This window comes from Phascolarctos cinereus, unplaced genomic scaffold (genome assembly GCF_003287225.1).
Source record: "Phascolarctos cinereus isolate Bilbo 61053 unplaced genomic scaffold, phaCin_HiC Scaffold_1;HRSCAF=81, whole genome shotgun sequence".
Lineage (NCBI taxonomy): Eukaryota > Metazoa > Chordata > Mammalia > Diprotodontia > Phascolarctidae > Phascolarctos > Phascolarctos cinereus.
Genome location: NW_027555514.1, coordinates 191,627,216 through 191,649,726, shown reverse-complemented (window position 1 = coordinate 191,649,726; position 22,511 = coordinate 191,627,216). Strand labels below are relative to the sequence as shown.

The window sequence follows — 22,511 nt, the reverse complement described above, 5'->3', positions numbered from 1 at the left end:
ACCCGCGGCTCCGGGGGTGCGCAGGCGGAAGTCTCGGAGCGTCTGCGGCGCTGCCTGAGCGGGGCGGTCGCCACGGGGTCTCCAGAGCCATTGGCTGGCTGGCTGCTCTTGGTGGCCTCCGCTGACCCCCCACCTCTCCTCACCCGGACGCCGGGCTGAAAATGGCTCGTTTCGCTTTAACCGTTGTCCGACAGTGAGTAAGCACGTGGGAGGCGACGCCCTGCCCTCTGTGTTGTTGGGGTGCGGGTAGGGGGCGCAGCCCTTTCCCCTTTGACCCTTCCCCTCCCCGCCGTGAACCACTTCACCAGAGAGCCCGCCCTGCTCTTTGGGAAGGGAAGGAAAAAAAGGAGCAGCATCCGGTAGCCCCGAAACGTGTACTCTTCTCGAGAGCAGGGACTTTAATTTTTTGTCTTTGCCTGCCCCCTAACCCACAGCGTTGTTCTTCGTACACAGCAGGCGCCTAATGTCCGATCCCCAGGGGGCACCTAAGCACACATCTGATCGAGGAAACTGAGGCCCTGAGAGGTTATGAAACTTGCCCGAGGTCACAGAGGTTGGATCTGGGAGTTGGCATTAGAACCCAAGTCATCTTGACTCCTGAACTAATGCTATATATAGCTCTGCCTCCTATACATCATTTCACAACTTTTAAGTGAAGGCAGATCCCCTGGTAGAGTCCTGCATTTTTGGAGCTGAGAGAAACTAGAGATGTAGTATGCAGGGGTTCTTAACCTGGGGGGGGTCTGTGAAATTGATTTCTTAAAAATAACAACTATTTCAATATAATTGTTTAATGTGAATAATTACATTGTTATATTGTTTATAAATATAATTTTTATGTTAATAAATTATAAAATGTATTTATGAAAGTGTTCTTAAATAACTACATATCGTTTATAAACGATATAATTGATGTAAGTAAGACAGTATAATTGAAATTGTAATTTCTTTACTTTGTAGACCTGTGTATCTTATTTATTTAAAGACATTATTCTAAGAAAGCTTCAGCAGGCTGCTAGAGGGGTCAATGAGAAAACAAGAAAGGTTAAACAAGGACAGCACCCCCACCCCATTTTGTAGAGAAAGAAGCTGATGCCCAGAGCATTGAAGTTACTTGCTCTTAGCTCTGTGAATATTAAGTGGGATTCAGAATTCCAATCAAAATCTTATTGCACACTGTGATATCACTGTAGTGCCTTCCCCACCTCCATCAGCTTGTGGTCTCAGAGGTGTCCTGATATAGCATCTGAGAAACTCAGGCATGGAAATGACCTCTCAGCCCATTTATTCTAAACTGGACCCAAATGAGGATTCTCCTCTTCTGAAACAACTGTTCCTCCATCCTCTCGTTCATAGACCTTTGGTTGTGATGAAAGAGTACTAGATTTTTGAGTTAGAGGACCTGGGTTCAAATTTGACCTTAGCTGCTTGATGTTGGTCAAATAACATCCATTCTAGGCGTTATTTTCCTCATTTGTAATGTGAATGTGAATGTAGGTGATTTTTGATTTGTAAGATGTGTTCCAGGTCTAATTGAATCTGCTCCGGAGGTAGGAACTCTATCTTTCTTTCCTCTAGGATAGGAGGTCCAGTCCCTATCCCTGCCCACATGTGCAATTAGAACAAATTAGGCTAGTCATGTAAGAGATAGAATGCATTTTTGTTAATCACTTCCCCCTGCTTACCTCCAAATCGGAGTTTTCCTACTTTGGGAATTGTGCTTCAACAGAAAGAACACTGGAGTTAGGATCAAGAAAAATCTAAACTAAATCAGACCTAATTCCACCCAACTAACTGGCTTTGTGACCTTGACTGGGCCCTTGATTTTTCAGCCTCAAGTTAAACTAGGGGAATTGGAGTAAAGAATCTCTTAGGTCCTTTTCCAGTTCTAATATACTGTGAATCTATGAAAGCATGTAAAATGCATTTGCCATCCAGAGGACATTAAGGGATTTCTGAGAGTTGTATAAACTGTCTCAAAGAGGATCTAATAGATGAAACATCTTAGTATAAAAAACCTTGGTTAGGCCCCACCTCCATTACCTGTGCACCCGCTTAAGTTCCTGACTCAGCTCAAGCCCTAACGGGAAGTCTTTCCTGATGCCCTTAACTGCTAGTTCAGTCCCTCTCAGATTACATTGCATTTAAATGCTTTACATTTATTTGTACTTGTTGCCCTTGTTAGAAAATAAGTCTTTGCCAGGATAAATTGCTGCTTTTGTTGTATTTACCTATTTATACTTAATCCCTTCTTTTCTCCCCTGATAGACTGTGAGCTCCTCAGGGCAAGACCTGTTTTGCCTCTTTTTTTTTTTATCTTCAGTGCTTAGTATGCATGGCACATAGTGTTTTATTGTTGTAGTAAATGTTTGTTGACAGACCTCAGTGCCTGGCACAAAGTTGGAGCTTAATAAATACTTGTTGTTTGAGCAATTGATGAGCTTGTTTGAGCATTAGTTTCTAAGACAAGAAATACATCCCTTCATTTAGTTTTCACAATGTTCTGTAAACCTTAAAGTGTTGTAAAAACACAAGTAGTTTCTATTATTAGTTGAACTTCACTTTACAGATGGAGGGAGCTGACAGGAAGTTGATAAAGATATTTGCTGGAGGTCATACAGCTGGCAGAATCAGAAGTAGAACTCAGTTCTCCAGTATCCTTTCCTGATGTTTTCCTTGATTCATAAATCATTGAGCATGTAATTTCTGAAGGACAGGCATGACCAACAGTAGAAAACTAAAAACTAAGCTGCATACAGTTGGTTGTTTATTGCGTCCATGAGCTTAAGTGTGTAGAAAACATAAGAAAGAGAACAGAATTTACAAGATGATCATGATTTGGATTCCAAAAGAAGCCAGTTATTAAATGGTTATCTTTGTAGCTACAGTACCTAGCATAGGGTAAGCACTTAAATGCTGTTGAATGAATAATATTAATTTTCTTTCTATTTGCTATTAAGCTAAGCACTTAATTAGTAAATAGTATCAGGATTCGTGACCTTGGAGGCCTTCCTATGAATTGATTATTAAGTAGCCCAGAACTTGGTTATCTAGTTCCACAGTGTCACATTCAAATAGAAACAGGCCACTAATCTGTATATAAGGATCCTTGCAAGCCTCATATTGACTTAGTTTTGTAAATGTAGTGTTATATATGTTTATTGTATTTTCATTCATTCATTTATTTATTTATTTTAGGCAGTTGGGGTTAAGTGACTTGCCCAGGGTCACACAGCTAGTAAGGGGCAAGTGTTTGGTCTGAGGTCGAATTTGAACTCAGGTTCTTCTGACTTGAAGGCCAGTGCTCTATCCACTGCGCCACCTAGCTGCCCCTGTTTATTGTATTTTTAATCTGGTAGAAGTCTCACTGGGGAGTGTTGCATGTGTCATGTATATTTGACACCTCTGATCTAGTCTAACCTCCTCATTTTAGAAATGAGGAAACAGATCTAGAGATCACAGGCTTTGAACTGAGAGATCATTTAGTCTGGAGCCCTTATTTCACAGATGGGGAAACTGAGACCCATTTTGTACTATGAAGTTGATTTTTTTGAACTTAGGCATAAGATACTATCACTATTAAAATTTCTTTACTTTAAAAAATATGTATTTGAGCCATTGTTCTTAGCCTGTCAAGATCTTTTTGAATCATGTATGTATTATCTAGTGCTTTAGTTGTCTCTTCTAAATTTTGTGTCCTCAATGAATTTGGCAATCGTGCCAAATTGAGTGATAAATAAAAACATTAACTAGAACAGGATCAAACACAGATCCGTTTTAGATACCTTCTTCCAAGTTGATAAGAAACCATTATTTACTACCCTTTGGGTCTGACCTTTCATCCTTTTCTGAATCTACCAGTCATTAAGGTAATGGCTTCCTGCTCTATTACAGAATAGTTTCCAAAAATCCAGCATCTGTAAGGCTAAAATTACAAGGGACTTGCACAGATGGAAGTATTTCTCCAAGTCCTGACATATTATGAACTGGATACTAGAACATTGTAATTCATCTGCATTCACTTTGCTTTTTTAGTCTGGATGCTTAACTTTTACTTTTTCAAAAATTAAACACTGACAAGTGTTAAAAGCTCATTTTGCTAAAACAAACTGTTATTATAGGATTTGTGGGAAGGAACTGTTTCTTTTGTTATATAAGTACTCCTGTGGGCTTTGGGAAACTGGAAACTGCCTCAATCATTGCAAATCTGCTGCTGTTTTATATCTTGGAGAGTGGCCTGGGGCACCAAAAGGGTAAGTGACTTATCCACTGTCACACTGTCAGTGTGTCTGAGACTGGCAGGATTGCCTTTATTCACAATGCCAGCTGTTCTCAAATTTTTTGGTCTCAGGGCCCCTTTATATTCTTAAAAAATCTCTCAAAGATCTTTTGTTTATTTGGGTTGTATCTATCAATATTTGTTCAGTCGTTTTTTCAGTCATGTGTTTGTGGCTCCAGTGGTTTGCCATTTCCTTCTCCAGCTCATTTGACAGGTGAAGAAATTGAAGTAAACAGTTAAGTGACTTGCCCAGGGTCACACAGCTAAGTTTGAACTGAGGAAGATGAGTCTTCCTGACTCCAGGCTTAGCACTCTATCCACTGCACCACCTACCTGCCCTATCAATATTTATCATGTTAGAAATGAAAATATCTTAGTATGAAAATATTTTTTTGACCTCACAACCCTCCTGAAAGGGTCTTGGGGTCCCCAGATCACACTTTAAAGAAGCTTTGCACTATGCCATACTTCAAATTTATATGCACAGCATTTGTTGAATGTTAACATTCTTGGTGTTTTTTAAGCTGTTCTGTGATGTGTTAAATAGAACTATAATAGTATTCTATTTTCTGCTTGGGGAGCAATCTGTTTTTAAGTGATATATCTGATCCTTATCAAAGGGGCTTTTTGTTTTGTGAAATTATGGTTAATTAAGTTAATTTACATATGCTTTGGGTTTAGAATCTGAAAAGCCTTACCTTTTTCTGAAAGCATCAAGCAAATATTTCTAAACTACTACCTCTTGAAATTAATGTCATTTAAATTTTCTATTAGAATTCTCATTGCTGAGCTATTAAGAAACCAAGAATTAATTTAGCAGTTAAATTTCTTTTGTATATTCTGTGTCAAACTTGATAATTTAACTCACTGAAGCATTATAGGTATACCTTTCCTAACTGGCATTTTAGTGAACTGTTCTTAAAATCAGTGTTATGAGTATTTTACCATATTGGTTCAAATATTGTTCCATTTGACCCCTAAAATGGGATCTCTTTGAAGGATGAGGGAGGAACAAACATGTATATAAAAACACCTAGGTGTATAACAAACCAAATTTGAGGAGAAATGGTCCTATATTTTGACTAATTTGGCAAATGGGTTTTGTAATGACATGAGGACATTGTATGATGCATGCAAGTTAACAGATTTTTAAATTAACTTTTGTATCAAAAGTGCCGAGAGAATGCAAATCTTACTGTTTCCCATAATAATAACTCACTAGTTTATATTACTTTAACTCAGAGAACATTCATATCATTGCTTTGGGCTTCCATTTTGGGGAAGCTCTTTAATTAATTGAATGATGAGTTTTTAAGTTGTTAGTATTGGCTGGGAAATGAGAAATTCTAGACTTCAAAAAAGTTGACATAATTTTAAAGTACAGTGGAGAATAGCCTACAAAAATGAGTGGAGTCTATTTGTAGAACCTATAAATGGCTGGTCATGAGACTCTTGGCATAAACGTTTGTATTCTGGCAGAGCCATGGTATTTGGAAATGGATCATATGCTGCAGAATGTGAAATTGAATGTTGTTACCATGAACTCCTTCATAATACACTGCCTTGGCCTGCTAGTTCTATCTGCCTTTATTGCCATTGTCATAAAAGTAGTTTTAGCTTTAAGAGGACACAGAGTGGTTTTCTTACTACTTTTAAGGTGTGTGGGCGTGTGTGTGTGCGAGCGGGTATGCACGCACATGTGTGCTCATGCACACGTGTGCATATGTATGTGTGTGTACATTCATTGATATATATATATATATATACATACGTATATATGCATGTGTGTAGTTGTAGGTATTTACATACATGTTTGTATATATACAAGTTTCTTATGTAATTTATTCTTATTCTATACATAATATTTGTACTGATGATTGAGTTTGCAATAAAAACATTTTATTTAAAAACATTTTAAGGCTTTGGACTAATAGTGAAATTATTTAGCTTTCTATCTTCTGTCTTCATTTCCCAAAGTGAACTAAACTTAAAACTATTGCTCCAGAAATTCAAAGAATACCTGTCCAATGGATTGAAGCTGTCAGATTAAACATTAAAAGCTGTTGAAGGGCTGTCCTGGAAGAGACCAGGGGTTCCTCACCTAGGGTCTATGACCTTGTTAAAAATATTTTGATAACTGTTTTAATATAATTGGTTTCCTTTGTAATCCTACTTATTTTATTTTCTGCTTATTTTATTTAGTATTTAAAAATATTATTCTGAAAAAGGGTCCTGAGGCCTCACTAGACTGCCTAAGAAATCCGTGACATACAAAAGGATTTAAGAACTCTGGGATTAGATTGTTCTGTGCAATCTGAGAGTGCAGAACACAGAGTAGGAGATATAACTTGCAGAGTAGCTGGGGGGGGGGGCCCTAGGCAGTGGCGTTAAGTGACTTGCCCAGGGTCACACAGCGAGTAGGTGTTATGTGTCTGAGGCTGGATTTGAACTCAGGTCCTCCTGAATCCAGGGACAATACTCTGTCCACTGCACCACCTAGCTGCTGCTCAGAGTAGCTTATTTCAGCTTGTTAGAAGGCAATACTTCCTAGCAGAGCTTTCAGGATGTGGGATGGCCTGCTCTATGAGGTAGTGAGGTCTTTACGTGGAAACTACATGACTACTTCCATTAAAAATGTTCTAAGAAGCGATCTCTGTGTTGGGTTAAGTGGACTCAGAAATAACTATCTTTATGACTTTGAAATGCTATGATTCCAGGAATAGGGCTTGGAGTCAGTGAACATTGGAACCATGGGCAATTCATGTAACCTCTCTGTGCTGCAGTTTGTGTGATTCTTATATTGCCAACTCTTTTTTGTGTGTGTATGTGTGAGGAAAGTGCTTTGTAAATTGTTGAGCACTACATGAAATGAGTTATTAACAGTATTGGTAATAACAACAACATATAAGTTGTACTTCAAATAAAATGGCTGTTAATAGATGATTAGTGTCAGTAAAATGTAGAACCATAAATCATAGGATCAAAGATTTAGAACTGCAGCAAGTTGTAGATGTCTTCTAGACCAACTCCTTTATTTTATGGATGAGGAAACTGAGCTCCAGAAAGGTTCTGTGGCTTGCCAAGGTCAGACAGGTGAAGTGGGAGAGCTGGCATTTAAATAAAGGTTCTCCAACTTTCAGTCCAGTTTTCTTTCCCCTGTATTGTGCTGCCTCCATTAAAGACCTTTTGGACATTGTTTCAAGTATTTGTATTTCTGTAGATTATATTGTGATATAGGTTATAGCTGCATTACCTTCATTGTACCATTATCGTTGTAAGAGTTTTGTTACTTGTATTTTTTCCGTGTCTCAAAATAGCATGATATGATAATCAGAGTATGTTTCTCTCTATTTCAGTGGAGAAACAAGATATAACAGAGAGAAAATACTTCAAGGTTGGTCTAATCCTACTGCAAATACAATTGTTTTGGAAATCTCCTTTAGTGTTAATATGATCTAGCTAATAAGAGTCTTTGAAAGTATCAGAATGGCTGAAGTATGATGAGAACAATTTATTTGATTAATTTTAGAAGTGAACTGAATGCAAGAAGTTTTCCCAAGTGATTCCTCATAAGTGACTTCAAAGGGGAGCAAAATCAACTGATTAAAGAGTTATATTACAGTTTGTTTTAAAAATAAACTGACCAAATTAAAAATGATTTGGTGTAATCAATGTCACTGTGTGGTGTTGCTGCTCTTTCCTTCTAGGGTTCCGAAGAGGAGGACTAAATAGAAGTCTCCTATTTCTACCCCTGCTTGTATTCTGAACAGACTCTTCTGAGTAGTCCTCTTATCTTACAGTCAGATCTTTTGAGTTTTAAGCTCCTTGACACCTGACTAAACAGACTATTTTTGTACTTCAGTCTTGAAAATATTTAGCTTCATTTTGTGATAAAGGCAGCTCCTTCCTGGGGTTTACAGAAACTGATTTTCACTCCTGGTGTATTTAAATCTACGTTCCTGGGAAAAATCTGATTTTTCATCCTATGATCCTCTTGCCCTGCTTCCTGAATCCTAAATGAAGCTTTTTTTGTGATCTTCCTGTTTGATATGTACTCTGCCCCAAGTTAGTCTGTAGACTTGACCTCTTTATCCAAATGGTTTTTGCTGTTATTTACCTCGTAAGCTAAAGAAGTCAGCAATATAAGTGGATAAAATTCTTTGCTGTGCATGATAGGGAGGGCTTATGCTAAAATGAAAGATTTCACTCATTTAGGGTGATATGTGGAAGGAGTAGAAAAAATGACTAACCTCTAGAAAGCCACTGATACTAGATACAGCCAATAACTTTGTCTTGGACCACTAAATTAGTTTCACTGTGTAGTTAATCAGGCCAGAGAAAATACCATCAGATCATTTTAAACAGATTCATTTTATCCTAAGCAGTGAACAGCCCCAATTCAGAGGACATATAGTGAGTACCTCATACCTGGCACGTAGTAGATGCTTAATAAATGGATGAATGAATGCGAGTGAATGAGAGGAATGAGTCTCCCAAACTGGGGATGGGTGACTGTTCCATTTAAAGCACATGTAAATAAAATAATTCATTCACCCGATGATTACTGACTGGATAGTATGTGCAAGTCATTGTGTCAGACCGTAAGGAAAAAGCAGAAATGAATGACAGGTTTCTCGCTGTCACAGATCTTACCATTGTTCACTTGGATGAATGTGTTCTAAAAAGCAACTGAAGAAGAGATTGGAGTAAAGAAAAATGCGAAAAATAATACAAATTGCTAATAAGACCAGAGGTAGTTGAGTGTTCTTCACTAAGGCACTAACCTATGTAAAATGTTCTCTTGGGATGTAGTTAATTTGAGCTACTGCTTCCTTATGGATGCCTTACTTCTCTCTGCTGAGCTTTATGGAAGGCACACCCAGCTCATCTTCTCTTTGAACAAATGTAGATGATGAAATAATGAAATTCTGATTCTCTTAAGTGATTTTTCTTCCTTCCTTCCTTCCTTTCTTTTTCTTTCTTAGGACAAGGTGTAGATGTGCCTCTTTCAGAAACTGGTTTTAGACAAGCAGCTGCTGCTGGTGAATTTCTTAGTAATGTGAAGTTTACTCATGTTTTCTCAAGTGATCTCATGCGTACAAAACAGGTAAGTCTTTATTTGGGTTTTAATCCTTAGTAGTTCTATTGGCTTATTTATGCCCAAGGATGATAAGACATTTTAAGAAGCTGTGCATAAGCTGTAAGATAAGATCATAAGTGTGTTGTTGTGGTAATAGCTACTAAGGACTGGGAAATAAATAATATATTCATTTTTATTTTAAAAAAGCTTTTGAACGCTACCATATATTAAATCTTTTCTCTACCTGTTAGGTAGGTAGACTACATAGTAAAAGGAACACTTATTACACGTTAGCAAATAAATCTATATAGGGATCTGCAAACTATGGCCTGAGGGCCAGTTGTGGCCCATTGCCTGTTGTACTTTATTTAAAAATGTAAAAACCATTCTAACCTCACAGGCCATACAAAAACAGAAAACAGGCCAAATTTGGTTCATGGGCCAAAGTTTGCTGATGCCTTACCTATATCAACATGGGGGTGAGATGGGGAATATTAATTTTAGTCATTTAGGAGATGCATATCTATCCTATTTTGACCTTTGATGTATAGGTGAAATGGTGAATGTATTGCGATTTCATATAGCTTATTTTCATAGCTACTCAAAGCAAATTATTTATGAAAAAGAGAACTAATTCACTTTATATTTTTAGACCACTGCCATGATTTTGGAGAAAAGCAGGTTTTGTAAAGAAGCAACAGTGAAATATGATACAAGACTTCGAGAAAGAGTAAGTGTTGAGGATTCTTGCTGTAGTGTTGGAACAGATAATTAATTAATAACATATGCTTTTCCAAAAATAAATCAAGAAGCTACTTTATTTGTAAAAATAATATGACTTTATACTAGATGACCTGCTGTTTTCTGATGAAGTGCTACTTGCAAAAAGCTTTGGAAGTTCTATACTTTCCCCATATAGATTTTCAGTGCTATGCTTCCTTATCTAAATATGCCAACAGTCTATTAACTGTTTACTTCCTTCTGTTCTATAGCAATAATTTCCAACTTTTTCGAGTATATTAACCTATTTTAAAAAGTTTAATTGATAGCTCTTGTGTTTTTTTTAAACCCACAGTAATTTTCTCATAGACCTTCTGCTCTGCATTAAACTATCTTTTGTAAGAGAGAAAAACAACTAAGTTAAAACAACCAACAAGGCAGCCATATGGTACATCTTATACAGTATTTTATAACTATAGTCCCCCATTTCTCTGTAGAGGATGGTGTTTCACATGTTTTCCAGGACCAAGAATGAGAACCACTTTTTTATTTGTTATTGTTGGGGTTTTTTTTAAAATTAATTTATTTACTTTTAGTTTTCAGCATTCATTTCCATAAGATTTTGAGTTCCAGATTATCTCCTCATCTCTCCTTTCTCCCCACCCCAAGACAGCATGCAGTTTGATATAGGCTCCACATATATGTTCATATTGAACCTATTTTCACATTAGTCATGTTGTAAAGAAGAATTAGAACCAATGGGAGAAACCATGAGAAAGAAGAAACAAACAAAAAAGAAAAAAAAGAGAGAGCAAATAATATGCTTCAATCTGCGTTCAGACTCCATAGTTCTTTTTCTAGATGTGGACAGCATTTTCTATCATGAGTCCTTTGGAGTTGTCTTGAATCCTTGCATTGCTAAGAAGAAACAAATTTATCAAAGTTAGTCATCACACATTGTAGCTGTTACTATGTACAGTGTTCTCCTGGTTCTGTTCACTTCACTCAGAATCAGTTCATCCAAGTCTTTGCAGGTTTTTCTGAAGTCTGCTTGCTCATCATTTCTTATAGCACAGTATTATTCCATTACATTCATATACCACAACTTACTCAGCCATTCCCCGATTGATGGGCATCCCCTCAATTTCCAATTCTTTGCCACCACACAAAGAGCTGCTATGAATATTTTTGTACCTGTGGGTCCTTTTCCCATTTGTATGATCTCTTTGGGACACAGACCTAGAGGACCACTTTTTAATGTAAAAAAAATTCAGGGAGCCCCACAGGGTGGTAGTGGTACCATTAATTGAGATGTCATTGTGGTGAAATCAGAAGAGCATTGACTGGATTTAGAGTCAAGGGGACCTGATTTGGATCCTGGCCTTGCTACTTATTTCCTTTATTATTTTAAGCAAGTCACTTAACCCCTATGGGCTTTAGTTTCATATTCTGTGAAGAGACATAGACTAAATAACTTCTCAGGTCCCCTTCATCACTAAATAATTATTTTCTTATAAAATCTGCAATGACAAAATTACTGTGAATATAATAACATTTCTAAATGATTTTGTATTTTATTAATGACAAGAGCATCTACACTCATTTGAGAAATAGTAGTACATATATTATTTGAGAGGCAGTGTCATAGTGGATAGAAAGCTAGCCTTGGATTTGGGGAAAAACCTGGGTTCAAATCCTGCTTCTGACATATACTGGCTTTGTGACCTGGGGCAAGTTATTTAACCTCTCAACGCTCTAGGTAATGTTCTTGTAAGCCTAATTTGCAGAGCAGTTGTTAATCTTCATTGATTGAGGGAGCTTTCTTAACCTAGAAGTTTTCTACCTTAATGAAATTATAAATCTGAATCCTAAATAAAAAGACCAAACAAATTGGTTCAAAGCACATCGTTCATTTTTTCATTCTACAGAATGACCATGTTTGTTGCGCTTGAGAATGCACACTGCCTTTTATAGTCCCTCTTTGGAATCTCAGAAATCAGGGCCCCGTGGCTTGGGAACCACTCCTCTGATTTTTTATTTCTATTAGTGTATTCCCTCATATTTGAGGGAAATAATCAGCTTTAGGAATAGTTTAGAGCAGTACAAGATTGGAGTTCCCTAAATCACCTCTGATGTTAAAACCTAGCAAATGCCAGAATATAATTTTGCTAGTGTATTGAGCGTATTGAGAAGGGTCAACACAAATTTGTGGTAGTGGACAACATGAATTTTATAATAAATTCATTGCATTCATCTTTAATTACAATTAGTAATTGATACAAATGTAATAAGCGCTCCACCTCTTAATAGTCTATTATACAATATTCAGGTGATTAGCGGCTCTACTAGTTCTAGTATACTAACTGTTTAGTTATAAGGAAATGTCTTTTACAGATAGAAACTGCACCAGACCCAGGGTCATATAGGTTGATTTTGGACTGAAGACCACGTGTTATTTTCCTGGGGCAGAGAGTGACTAAGGCCCAGAGTCTTTCTCCCAGTGGTCATCCATTTTTCAATAAAAGAAAAACTTGTCTGGTGCTAAGTAGCTTTAATTCAGCAAATATTTATTAAAAACCTGTATGTGAAACATTGTACTAGGTTCTTTCAGTGAAACAGAGTGGAAATTAGATTTTCCTGCCCTCAAGGAGCTTGCAGATGTAGTGGGCAGTTTTCCAGATAGTCATTAGGTGTGACACAATTGAACTCTTGATTGGGATATAGTAGGTAATCATTTGATGTTCTTGCCAGTCCTGTAATTCAATGATTTCTGAGTGAAATGGGGCAGAAGACCTGGAGGTTTAATTTTTTTAATCCAGTTTTAATATTAAATAGAACTTAGGCAACCTACAGTGGTATAAATCTTATTAAATAGTAATATTTAATCTTCTTTGTCTAGGGAACAGTGGGCTGAGATTCAGGATACCTGGGTTCCAGTCCCATCTCTGCCATACCTAGCTGCATAACTTTAGAAAAATGACCTGGGCATCAATTAAGTTATCTAAGTGAAGGGATTAGAGGTCCGAGGTCTTTCTGAGCTCTAAAAAATGTCTCTCTTTTCACTCTGAATCCTAACCCCATTTAGGCCTTTAACCATCTATCTAGTGAGGGACCTAACTATTTATATAAAGAGAAGTGGAGCAATCACTATCAGATATGGCAAACAATTTTAAAATTAAAATTATTATTGTGTGTGTGTGTGTGTGTGTGTGTGTGTGTGTATGTGTGGTATCTATACATATATACACATATATACGTATATGTATGTATATATGCACACGCATGTGGTATAAGATACCCTGGACAAGTCAGTTAACCTCTGTTTGCCTCAGTTTCCTCAAATGTAAAATGAGGATAATAACAGCACCTTCCTTAGAGGATTGTTGGAAGGATCAAGTGAGATAATAATTGTAAAGTGGTTAGCACAGTGCTTGGCACATAGTAAGCATTATGTAAATATTAGTTATGATGATGATGTCCCCAAAGTCTTATTCATATATACATGTGTGCATATGTAAAATTAATGTTTCCTATAGATAAGTAGCACTTAGTTTTTAAGAAGAATTAAAGCAATGGAAATGATATCTTTTTGCCTTTCCTTTTCAGAATGGGGATGGGGGCAGGATGGTACAGAGGGAGAAAGGACTTTGATTACATTTTCCCATTTCTATGTCAGTAGGTAATCTAAGAGTGAAAGGGCAGTTCATTACGTATTTTTGGTAGCAAGTTAAAAATAGTTTACCCCACCATTGGATTTTTTTTTTGGATGTCATGTTAGAATCATGATGAGTTGTAGCTACTCAGGATAAGGATAGCTGGGCTTGTGGTTTCATTAATATCAGGAACTCCTGGGTGAAGAAATTCTCTCTGTAGATGCAGGTCAGAATTGCCTAGAATACTGAGAAGTGAAGTGTGACTTCGCAGGGTTATGTAGCCAGTATGTGTCAGCAGTAGGACTTGACTGAGTTTAACCAGGATTTCTTAGTTTCTCAGTCAGCTTTCTATCACTGTTCCATGCTGCTTCTCTAGTGATATTTAAAAATCTTAGGTGATAATTTTAAAATTGCAATTCAGGGACAAAAATCGAAGTAATTATACCTGAGATGGTGTATTCTTTATGTATTAAATATGCAGAGGTTTTTAAAGAAAATCTAAGTTGCAAAAACTTATTAAGAAGTAACTGGTGTGGAATTGAAAATTGATATCCCACTTTATTTGGTATTATTTTGTTAAGTCTTAATCATTTTACTGTGTATTAATACTCAAGATGTTGTGTATTAGTTGCTTTCTCTTAATATGTGAATTTTGAACTCCTTAGGCCTGCAGCTGCAAGTTTCCCTCCTTAGGAATTTTCAGACACAAAATTCTAATCCTGTTCTAATTTGTCAGAAATTGCTAATATATAAACCACAAGTGCCTTGTTCTCCCTTCGAAATTGTCAACCACGGGCCTTTGCAGAGGATGTCTGCCCAGCTGATGAAAAATTGATGTAATTTGTGGTTAGCGTCCTTAGCACTGACCAATCAGAAGTGAGATATACTTCTGTTGGGCCAGATTGACGTCATTGTCCATTTTAAGGTTCCTTTGTTAGACTATAAAAGAGCTGCCATCATTGTCAGATGTGTTCTTGGTTGCTGAGGAGCCTTGGACCCCATTTATTGGCAATTACTAGCTTTGCTAATAAATTGATCATGCCTGGAACTCTGTGTCTCAGCTTCTTTTTATCACGTGTTTTTAATCACGACACGAGTATGGTCTTTTTATTTATTTTAATTAGTTCCAAAAAATTAACTTGAGGACATAGTGATGGGTAACTTAATCTAGTTACTTCTGGTTCTATATATTAGGTATATAGAACCATGCCTCTTAGTGAATCTCTCCTGGATGCATGATGATGACAGTACTTATTTTCATTTTTAGTATGGAAGAGTGGTATGGAGAAACATCAGAAATGTGAGGCAGTTAAAGCTTGCTATTTGCAAGCTTATTTATTTATTCGGGCTATAAGTCTTGTGTTAAAAATGGGTATTGTTGTGTTGCAAATACCTTAAATTACATTGTTATTTTACCTATTGTACTGTTGCAGAAATATGGAATTGCAGAAGGCAAACCTCTGTGTGAATTAAAGGCATTGGCCAAAGCAGCTGGGGAACAGTGCCCTAATTTCACACCCCCTGAAGGAGAAACATTAGATCAGGTATGCTATTACTTATTGGAATTGCTATTTATACAAAATAACTAAAATTTGACTTAGTTATCAGTGGGCTAATATAAATATATTAGTGTATATTGAGTTCATGAAATGAAACATCTCCATGATTAATGAAAAGCAGAATCATATTCTCCCTCTCCCTTTCTCCCCCTATTCACTCCCAGGTCCAGTAGGGTTTAGTGAGTGGATGTGGGCAAGCTGAGTATAAAATTGCTTCCTAGTACAGTTGGTGAAAATCCTGTGATCATCTTAATATTGCTTTATGGTCTGTAAAGGATGAACTTATATTTCTACCCTTTTTTACATATACATATATATATATATATGTGTGTATATATATATATATTTTTTTTTTTTTAAATTTTAGATGCTTTTATGCCCTATGCAGAAGTATATAAAATGATTCTTTTTAGTTCAACTAGAAATTATAAGAAATAAATATTTCTCTAGTTTAAAAATCCTTTCCCTACATTTCCCCTTAGAAAGATTGGTTAGGTTAAGAACAGATGAACAAATGGATTAAGAGTGGTGAATTTGGGGGCAGTTAGGTGGTGCAGTGGATAGAGCACCGGCCCTGAAGTCAGGAAGATCTGAGTTCAAATTCGGCCTCAGACCAAACACACTTGACACTTATTAGCTGTGTGACCCTGGGCAAGTCACTTAACCACAATTGCCTACAAAAAAGAATGCGGTGAATTTGGAGCTGAGTACTTGTCTGGTTTAAAATATTACCTTCCCTGGAATGGTCCAGTGACTCATCTTAGGGCATTATTTTTTTTCCTCCGTCCTCAGTAGCTATGATGCAGTCCTCTCCATTGAGAAAGGACTAGGCTACTGATAACAGGAAGGAGGTCCCTTGTATCACTGCAAGAAGAACATTTAAGAAACTGAGTTGTAACTGTTTTGGTAATGTTAACTCCAGCTGTAGTTTAATATATTATGATCTATCTCTTCTTCAAAACCTACCTATGAGAGTTACTTTTAGTTGTTGTGGAGTAGAGAGGAAAATGCCTGAGTGTTGGGAGAGCTATGACAGTTTGGACATTTCTATTTCTAAGCTAGAAATGACTTAAATTTAAAATATTAAGTGAAAAATTGTTTCTGGCATACTTGTGGCTAAAGTACAGCACACAGTCTTAATATTTTTTCTTTGATATTTAATACATGATTATTTTTTATGAAGTATCATGGGATGCTGAGAAATGGGCATTATTTAATATTTCCATTTATAAATCAACATAGGTTAGGCAAATATAATTTTTCCAACTATTCAGCTCTGTATTTTCATTATCTTTCTTTTGGATTTATCCAGCTCTGAGAGAAGAATATTAAAGTTTAATATAATCGTGATATCAATGCCTTTGTGTGTACTTAGTGTGTTTAGGAATATCGCTTGATGCTTATACAGTTAATGTTTTTCATCAATTCTTTTAAGGATCATAAATTTTCCCTATTTGTCTTTTTTTGGCATTATAAATTTGTATTGTTGCCTTATCTGAGAGTATAATTCCTTTTCGTGTTTTCATTTATTTTGAAAATGGTTTTTATACATGACCATGTTGATAACATTTTTTTTTGGTTTATTTTTACTTTTTTTATTCTGAACTTAAGAAATACAACAAGCATTTCCATAACATAGTAGAATAGGGAAAAAAAGATGCTTGTATATAAAACAGCAAATCTATTATGTACAACTTACTGTTTTTTCAAAATATATAATAAAGTTATCATATAACTTTTTTTCCCCTCCCTCCTTTTCCGCAACCCCCCCAGAGATGGCTAACATTAGACACAAATTATATATATACATGTATGTATGTATATATGTAAAACCGTTCTATACATACTTCTATTTATCACTTCTTTCTCTGGGCACAGCATCTTTCTTCATAGGTCCTTTGTAGTCATTTTGGATATTTGTAATAGTCAAAATGACTTAGTTCTTAATACAGTATTGCTATTACTGTATGCAGTGTTCTTGGTTCTGCTCATTTTGCTTTTCAGTATTTCTGGCAAGTCTATCCATGTTTTTCTAAGATCATCAAGCTCATAATTTCTTATAGCACAGTAGTATTCCATTACTATCACATACCACAACTTGTTCAGCAGTTCCCCAGTTGATGGACATCCCTGCTATTTCTAGGTCTTTGCCTTCACAAAGAGAGTTGCTATAAATATTTTAGAACATATAGGTTCTTTTCCTTTTTCCCTAATCATCTTGGGAAACAGACTTAGTAGTAGTATTGCTGGGTCAAAGGATATAAGCACTTTAATAACTCTTCAAGCATAATTCCAGATTACTCTCCAAAATGGTTACATTAGTTCACAGTTCCACCAATAGTCAATGTGTCACAATTTTTCCACATTCCCTCCAACATTTGTCACTTTCCCCTTCTGTCATTTTAGCCAGTCTTATAGGTGTAAAATGATATCTCAAGGTTGTTTTAATTTGCATTTCTCTAATCAATAATGATTTTAGAGCCTTTTTCACGTTACTATAAAATGTTTTGATTTCTTCATCAGAAAATTGCCTGTTCATATCCTTTGACCGTTTATCAATTGAGGGATGACTCATATTCTTATGAGTTTGATGAAGTTTTTTTATCTCATTTTTGAGATGACAGACCTTTATCTGAGAAACTGTCTATAAATTTTCCCCTCAATTTTCTGCTTTCCTTCTGATCTTCACTGCGTTGGTTTTATTCGTACAAAACCGTTTTAATTTAACATAATCAAAATAATCCATTTTATACCTCACACTGCTCTCTATCTCTTGTTTATTCATAAATTGTTCTTCTGTCCATAAGTCTGGTAGATAATATGTTCCATGTTCTTCAGATTTTCTTGTAATATCTCCTTTTATATCTAGGTCATATAACCATTTTGACCTTCCTTTGGGCAAATGGTATAAGATACTGGTCTATGCCCAGTTTCTGTCAGACAGCTTTCCTGATCATTTTTACCAAATAGTGAATTCTTATCCCCAGAATCAAGTCTTTTCACTGGTTAAACACAAGAGTACTGTAGTCATTTACTGTTGTAAATTGTATGTCTGCTCTGTTCCGCTGATCTACCTTTGTGTTTCTTAGCCAGTACCAGACAGTTTCATACCGTTTTTGGAGATGGTTTTTTGGTTGGTTCAGCTTGAGGCTCTGAGATTTCCTCAACTATGTATTCTTTTGTTGTACTGTACTTTAATAGGTCCATTGCACTCTCTTTTTTTTCCTTTGTCTGATCAAGATATAAAACGTTCAGATTTATAGTTTGGCTTAATTGTTGGTTAATTTTTATTTCATGTAGATTTTGAATTTATAGTGATAAATTAGATAGTTCTTATTATAAAAGAAAGCATCAGGACATGGAGATTCTGATAGGAAAACGGCACTAGAATAATTTATTACTAAATATTTACCCATATGCCATGGTATGTCAAATAAGTTCCAAGGAGTTTAGAATTTTCTGGTTTTAATTATATATGTATTTATGAAAAATATCCTTTGTCATTTTTATTACCTTGCCTAATCTTGGTCTGCTGAGGAATGTACAAAAAAGAAGAAGTCTAGGCTAAGGGTGGGAAACCTGTGGCCTCGAGGCCACATGTGGCCCTCTAGGTTCTCAAGTGTGGCCGTTTGACTGGATTCAGTCAAAGGACCTAGAGGCCTTTATTTAACAGGTAGTGTAGAAGAAAAAAATTAATTCTGTACTCTGTGTTTTAGGCACAGGTCTGCCAGAAGCTCATTAATTTCACATAAATATAATATCCAAGTTATTTCCGGCTTAGAGAAATGTCCAAATTGGCATATTCGTCCTATGCCCTCCACTATAATTACACCTGTGAGAATTTGAGGACACATTCAGAGGAATCTTGAATAAGGAAAAGATGATAATATATTAAAATATAGTTTGGGGTTAATATTACAGAACTGTAGTCACTAATCAGTTCCTTAGTTAACTGCTTTTCTCACTACTGGAGAAAACAAAGTGGACCTCTTCCCTCTCATCAGTATCTTAAAATTTTCTCCATGGAGAAGGGTGGGCCATAGCATTGGTGAAGATACAAAAACAGCAATGAAACAGTTCTTTTCCTTCTAGGCACTTACAAAAAATATATTGGTAATGGAAGTGTAGGCAGAAATCAGGGAATACCTAAGGATTGGAGGTCAAGAGAAACTGGGAAGGTCAGAAACAAGGTAGGACATGAGTGACCATGCAGACCTTCTGAATTCTGCTTCAGACAGAAATCCTGTTAAAAGGTAAAGGAGGAACAAATAAAAAGGCTTACAGAAAGGTGACAAGTTGAAGAAATACCAAGTAGGATAACTTGGAAGGTGTAGAAAACAAGTAGTCACAGATGTCAGCAGACCTTGGCAGATGCTTTGACTATGTTTAACTTGGTTTTTTAAACAAATGAGATTAATCTTACTTAGCTTTGTCTTTGTATCCCCAGTGCTGAGCACAGAGCCTGGCACATAGTTGCTTAATAAATACTTGAATATTTGTTGAATTGATAAAATTTGTCATATATTTCTAGCTTACCTGGTATGTATCATAGTTCCTGGAATATGATAAATGCTTAATAAATGTTTGTAAGTTGATTAATTGCCTGTTATGTGTGCAGCTTGAAAGACTGACATAAAACCTTTAGCATTTCAATATGTTAGTATTTCATGACAAGTGCAGCTGTTACAACCCCTTTAGACAGTTACCAAGAGTTGCTGTGAATGAAAAATGTTGCCAACTTCACTGAACTTTAGCAAGGCCAGTCCTCGAATGGTAGTCATTGTCAGACTTTTATTCAGAGCCTTTTTCTATCTTGGTATAAGACTTGATAGAACTTGTGCTGCATTGTCATAAACTTAGTACCCAGTGTTGCTTCTGCCATAATGATGCATCGGAGAAGGACCTTTTTTCTGACTGGATTTCTGATTCCATTGGTTTAGAGAACTTCTGCTAAGGAAACCCCTTATAGTAATTTGTGTTGGCACCTGCTCTGCAACATAGAGGGTTAGTCTTGTTGCCTGGGACACTGATCCGTTAAGTGATTTGCCTAGAGCCCCCCACCTTCAGTATATATCAGAAGACTTGAATCTAGGCCTCCCTGACTTTGAAACTAATTCTCTATCCACTACTCTGTGATAAAAGTGGAAGTAGTGTAAAATCAAATAGCACAAATCATGTAGATGTTTTAAACAGATGAACAAATTAAGGGAGTGGTAGTGCCCCTGTACTCTGTGTTGGTACCACATCTTAAGTACCATGTGTAGTTTGGGGAAACACATTTTTTTTGTTTTGGCTAGGCAGTGGGGTTAAGTGACTTGCCCAAGGTCACACAGCTAGTAAGTGTTATGTGTCTGAGGCCGGATTTGAACTCAGGTCCTCCTGAATCCAGGGCCGGTGCTCTATCCACTGCGCCACCTAGCTGCCCCGGGGAAATTTTAAAGGACATTGATAACCTGGGCCTTCTTCAGAAAAGAAACCACCCTCTTTAAATATTTAGAGTTATCTCTCTTGAGAAAGAGGAATGAGACATAAACTCCTGGTCTCCAGAGGGGCCAGGGAACAGGAACAGGTAAACGTTTGAGAAAGATAAATCTTGCCTCAACATAAGGAAGAGCTAACAATTACATTTCATAACCTAAAATCTAATGGATTCCTTTATGAGATAGTAGATTGCTTGTTTCTGGAAGAAAAGGGCTGGATGACCACTTACCTATTAAGGATCTTGGGGAAAGCAATTTATGCTGCAGGCTTGACTTAATCTAAATGACCTCTGAGGTCCCTTTTAATTTATAAATTTGTGATTTGGATGAACAAGTCTGTAATTTTAAATGAAATGTTAAAATGGGATTATCAAAGCCAGAAGAGCAGTCAAGCCACTTTTCTTATTGGAAATTCTTCATTTATTTATTTGTTTGTTTGTAGGTGAAATCACGAGCAAAGGACTTTTTTGAATTTCTTTGTCAACTGGTGCTGGATGAAGCGGGTCAGAAAGGACACCAATCGTCAGGAATAATAGACAGTGGCCTGAAGGCCTTTCTAACAGAAACATTTCCATTAGGAAGCAATTGTGGACCTGATCTTAATTCAGACAGTGTTGCCCAAGAGTTAGATGCTAATATATTGGTGGTAAGTCATGGGGCTTACATGAGAAATATGTTTACTTATTTTGTGGTTGATCTGGAGTGTACCTTACCAGCAAATCTAAGCAAATCTGAACTCAGTTCAGTCAGCCCCAATACAGGGATCAGTCACTTTATAGTAAATGTAGAACAAGATACTAACGGAATTAAAACAACCATAAAGTGCATTTGTATTAATCTGCAGGATCATCTAGCCAAAGTGACAGAAAGTGCCTAGGCCTAAATATATCATTGGGATTTTCATTTTTTTGTGTCATTTAGGGAGTACCTTGTTTCTGATAGTTATATTCCAAATGCTTAAAAAATCTTTCAGAAATAGGTTATAAAGTTCAGACGGAAAGGTAGTTATATAAAAACACTAAGTAAAACCCAGGGAATGAGTTAAGGTATGTTTTGAATTCAGCTACTGGCATTTTCCAAAAGAAATGCCGCCATTTCCTGCCAGGTTTTGACTTTGAATAGAAATGGAATTGTCCGTGTTGTTGAACTCCAGTGTTGTCAAATGAAGTATTATAACTTTGTTATGATTTTGAAATATAATTTGTTGTCGCAGTATTGAATGTATTTCCTTATTGTACTAAATGTTAGCACTGAGGATGGTTATTTTTTAATAACACTACCACAGTTTGTAAAAGAATTGCTTATGTCTAAGGACTTTTTTCCTTTTTATCCAATTATGACTAGATTTTGCAGCTAACTTATCAAATCATGTTTCTTGTTTTGTTCTACTTTGTTTCTTCTTATGTTGATGTTTGGGTTTTTTACGGCTGAAAATAAATATAGCCTATGTGACTTGGCTTTTAGTGAATAACATACTGTATATTTCATGACCATTTTTTTGTGGTTGGAAAAAGGAACTATTTATTAGGAAATGTTGTCTCCTACTTTAGAGTGCCTCTCTATGCGGAAGAAATCTACCTTATGAATAAAATGTTTATCAACATGAAGATTATGAAAAATAAAGTAACATTAATATTTCTTGTGGAGAAAATAGATTGGACCATTTAGAAGTAAGATTGTTTAGGAAGAATAAGTAAAGCCCAAATTATTAGAACAAAATGGGCTACTGAATCACAGAAG

General features: G+C 36.3%; 1 protein-coding gene across 1 annotated transcript; it reads left to right on the top strand.

Moving 5' to 3' along the window:
- The first annotated feature begins 14 nt into the window (after positions 1 to 14).
- On the top strand, positions 15 to 22,242 carry TIGAR (TP53 induced glycolysis regulatory phosphatase). Its single transcript, XM_021001734.2, has 6 exons — positions 15 to 193; positions 7,636 to 7,673; positions 9,265 to 9,386; positions 10,012 to 10,089; positions 15,166 to 15,276; positions 21,214 to 22,242. Exons 1-6 carry the CDS (start codon positions 162 to 164, stop codon positions 21,646 to 21,648), a joined length of 816 nt encoding a protein of 271 aa, XP_020857393.1. The 5' UTR covers positions 15 to 161; the 3' UTR covers positions 21,649 to 22,242.
- The last annotated feature ends 269 nt before the right edge of the window (positions 22,243 to 22,511 follow it).

Coding starts and splice junctions, on each gene's coding strand:
- TIGAR (XM_021001734.2), top strand. CDS start 162: ATGGCTCGTTTCGCTTTAACCGTTGTCCGACA. Junction 194..7,635: donor GCTTTAACCGTTGTCCGACA/GTGAGTAAGCAC, acceptor TCTCTATTTCAG/TGGAGAAACAAGATATAACA. Junction 7,674..9,264: donor CAGAGAGAAAATACTTCAAG/GTTGGTCTAATC, acceptor TTTCTTTCTTAG/GACAAGGTGTAGATGTGCCT.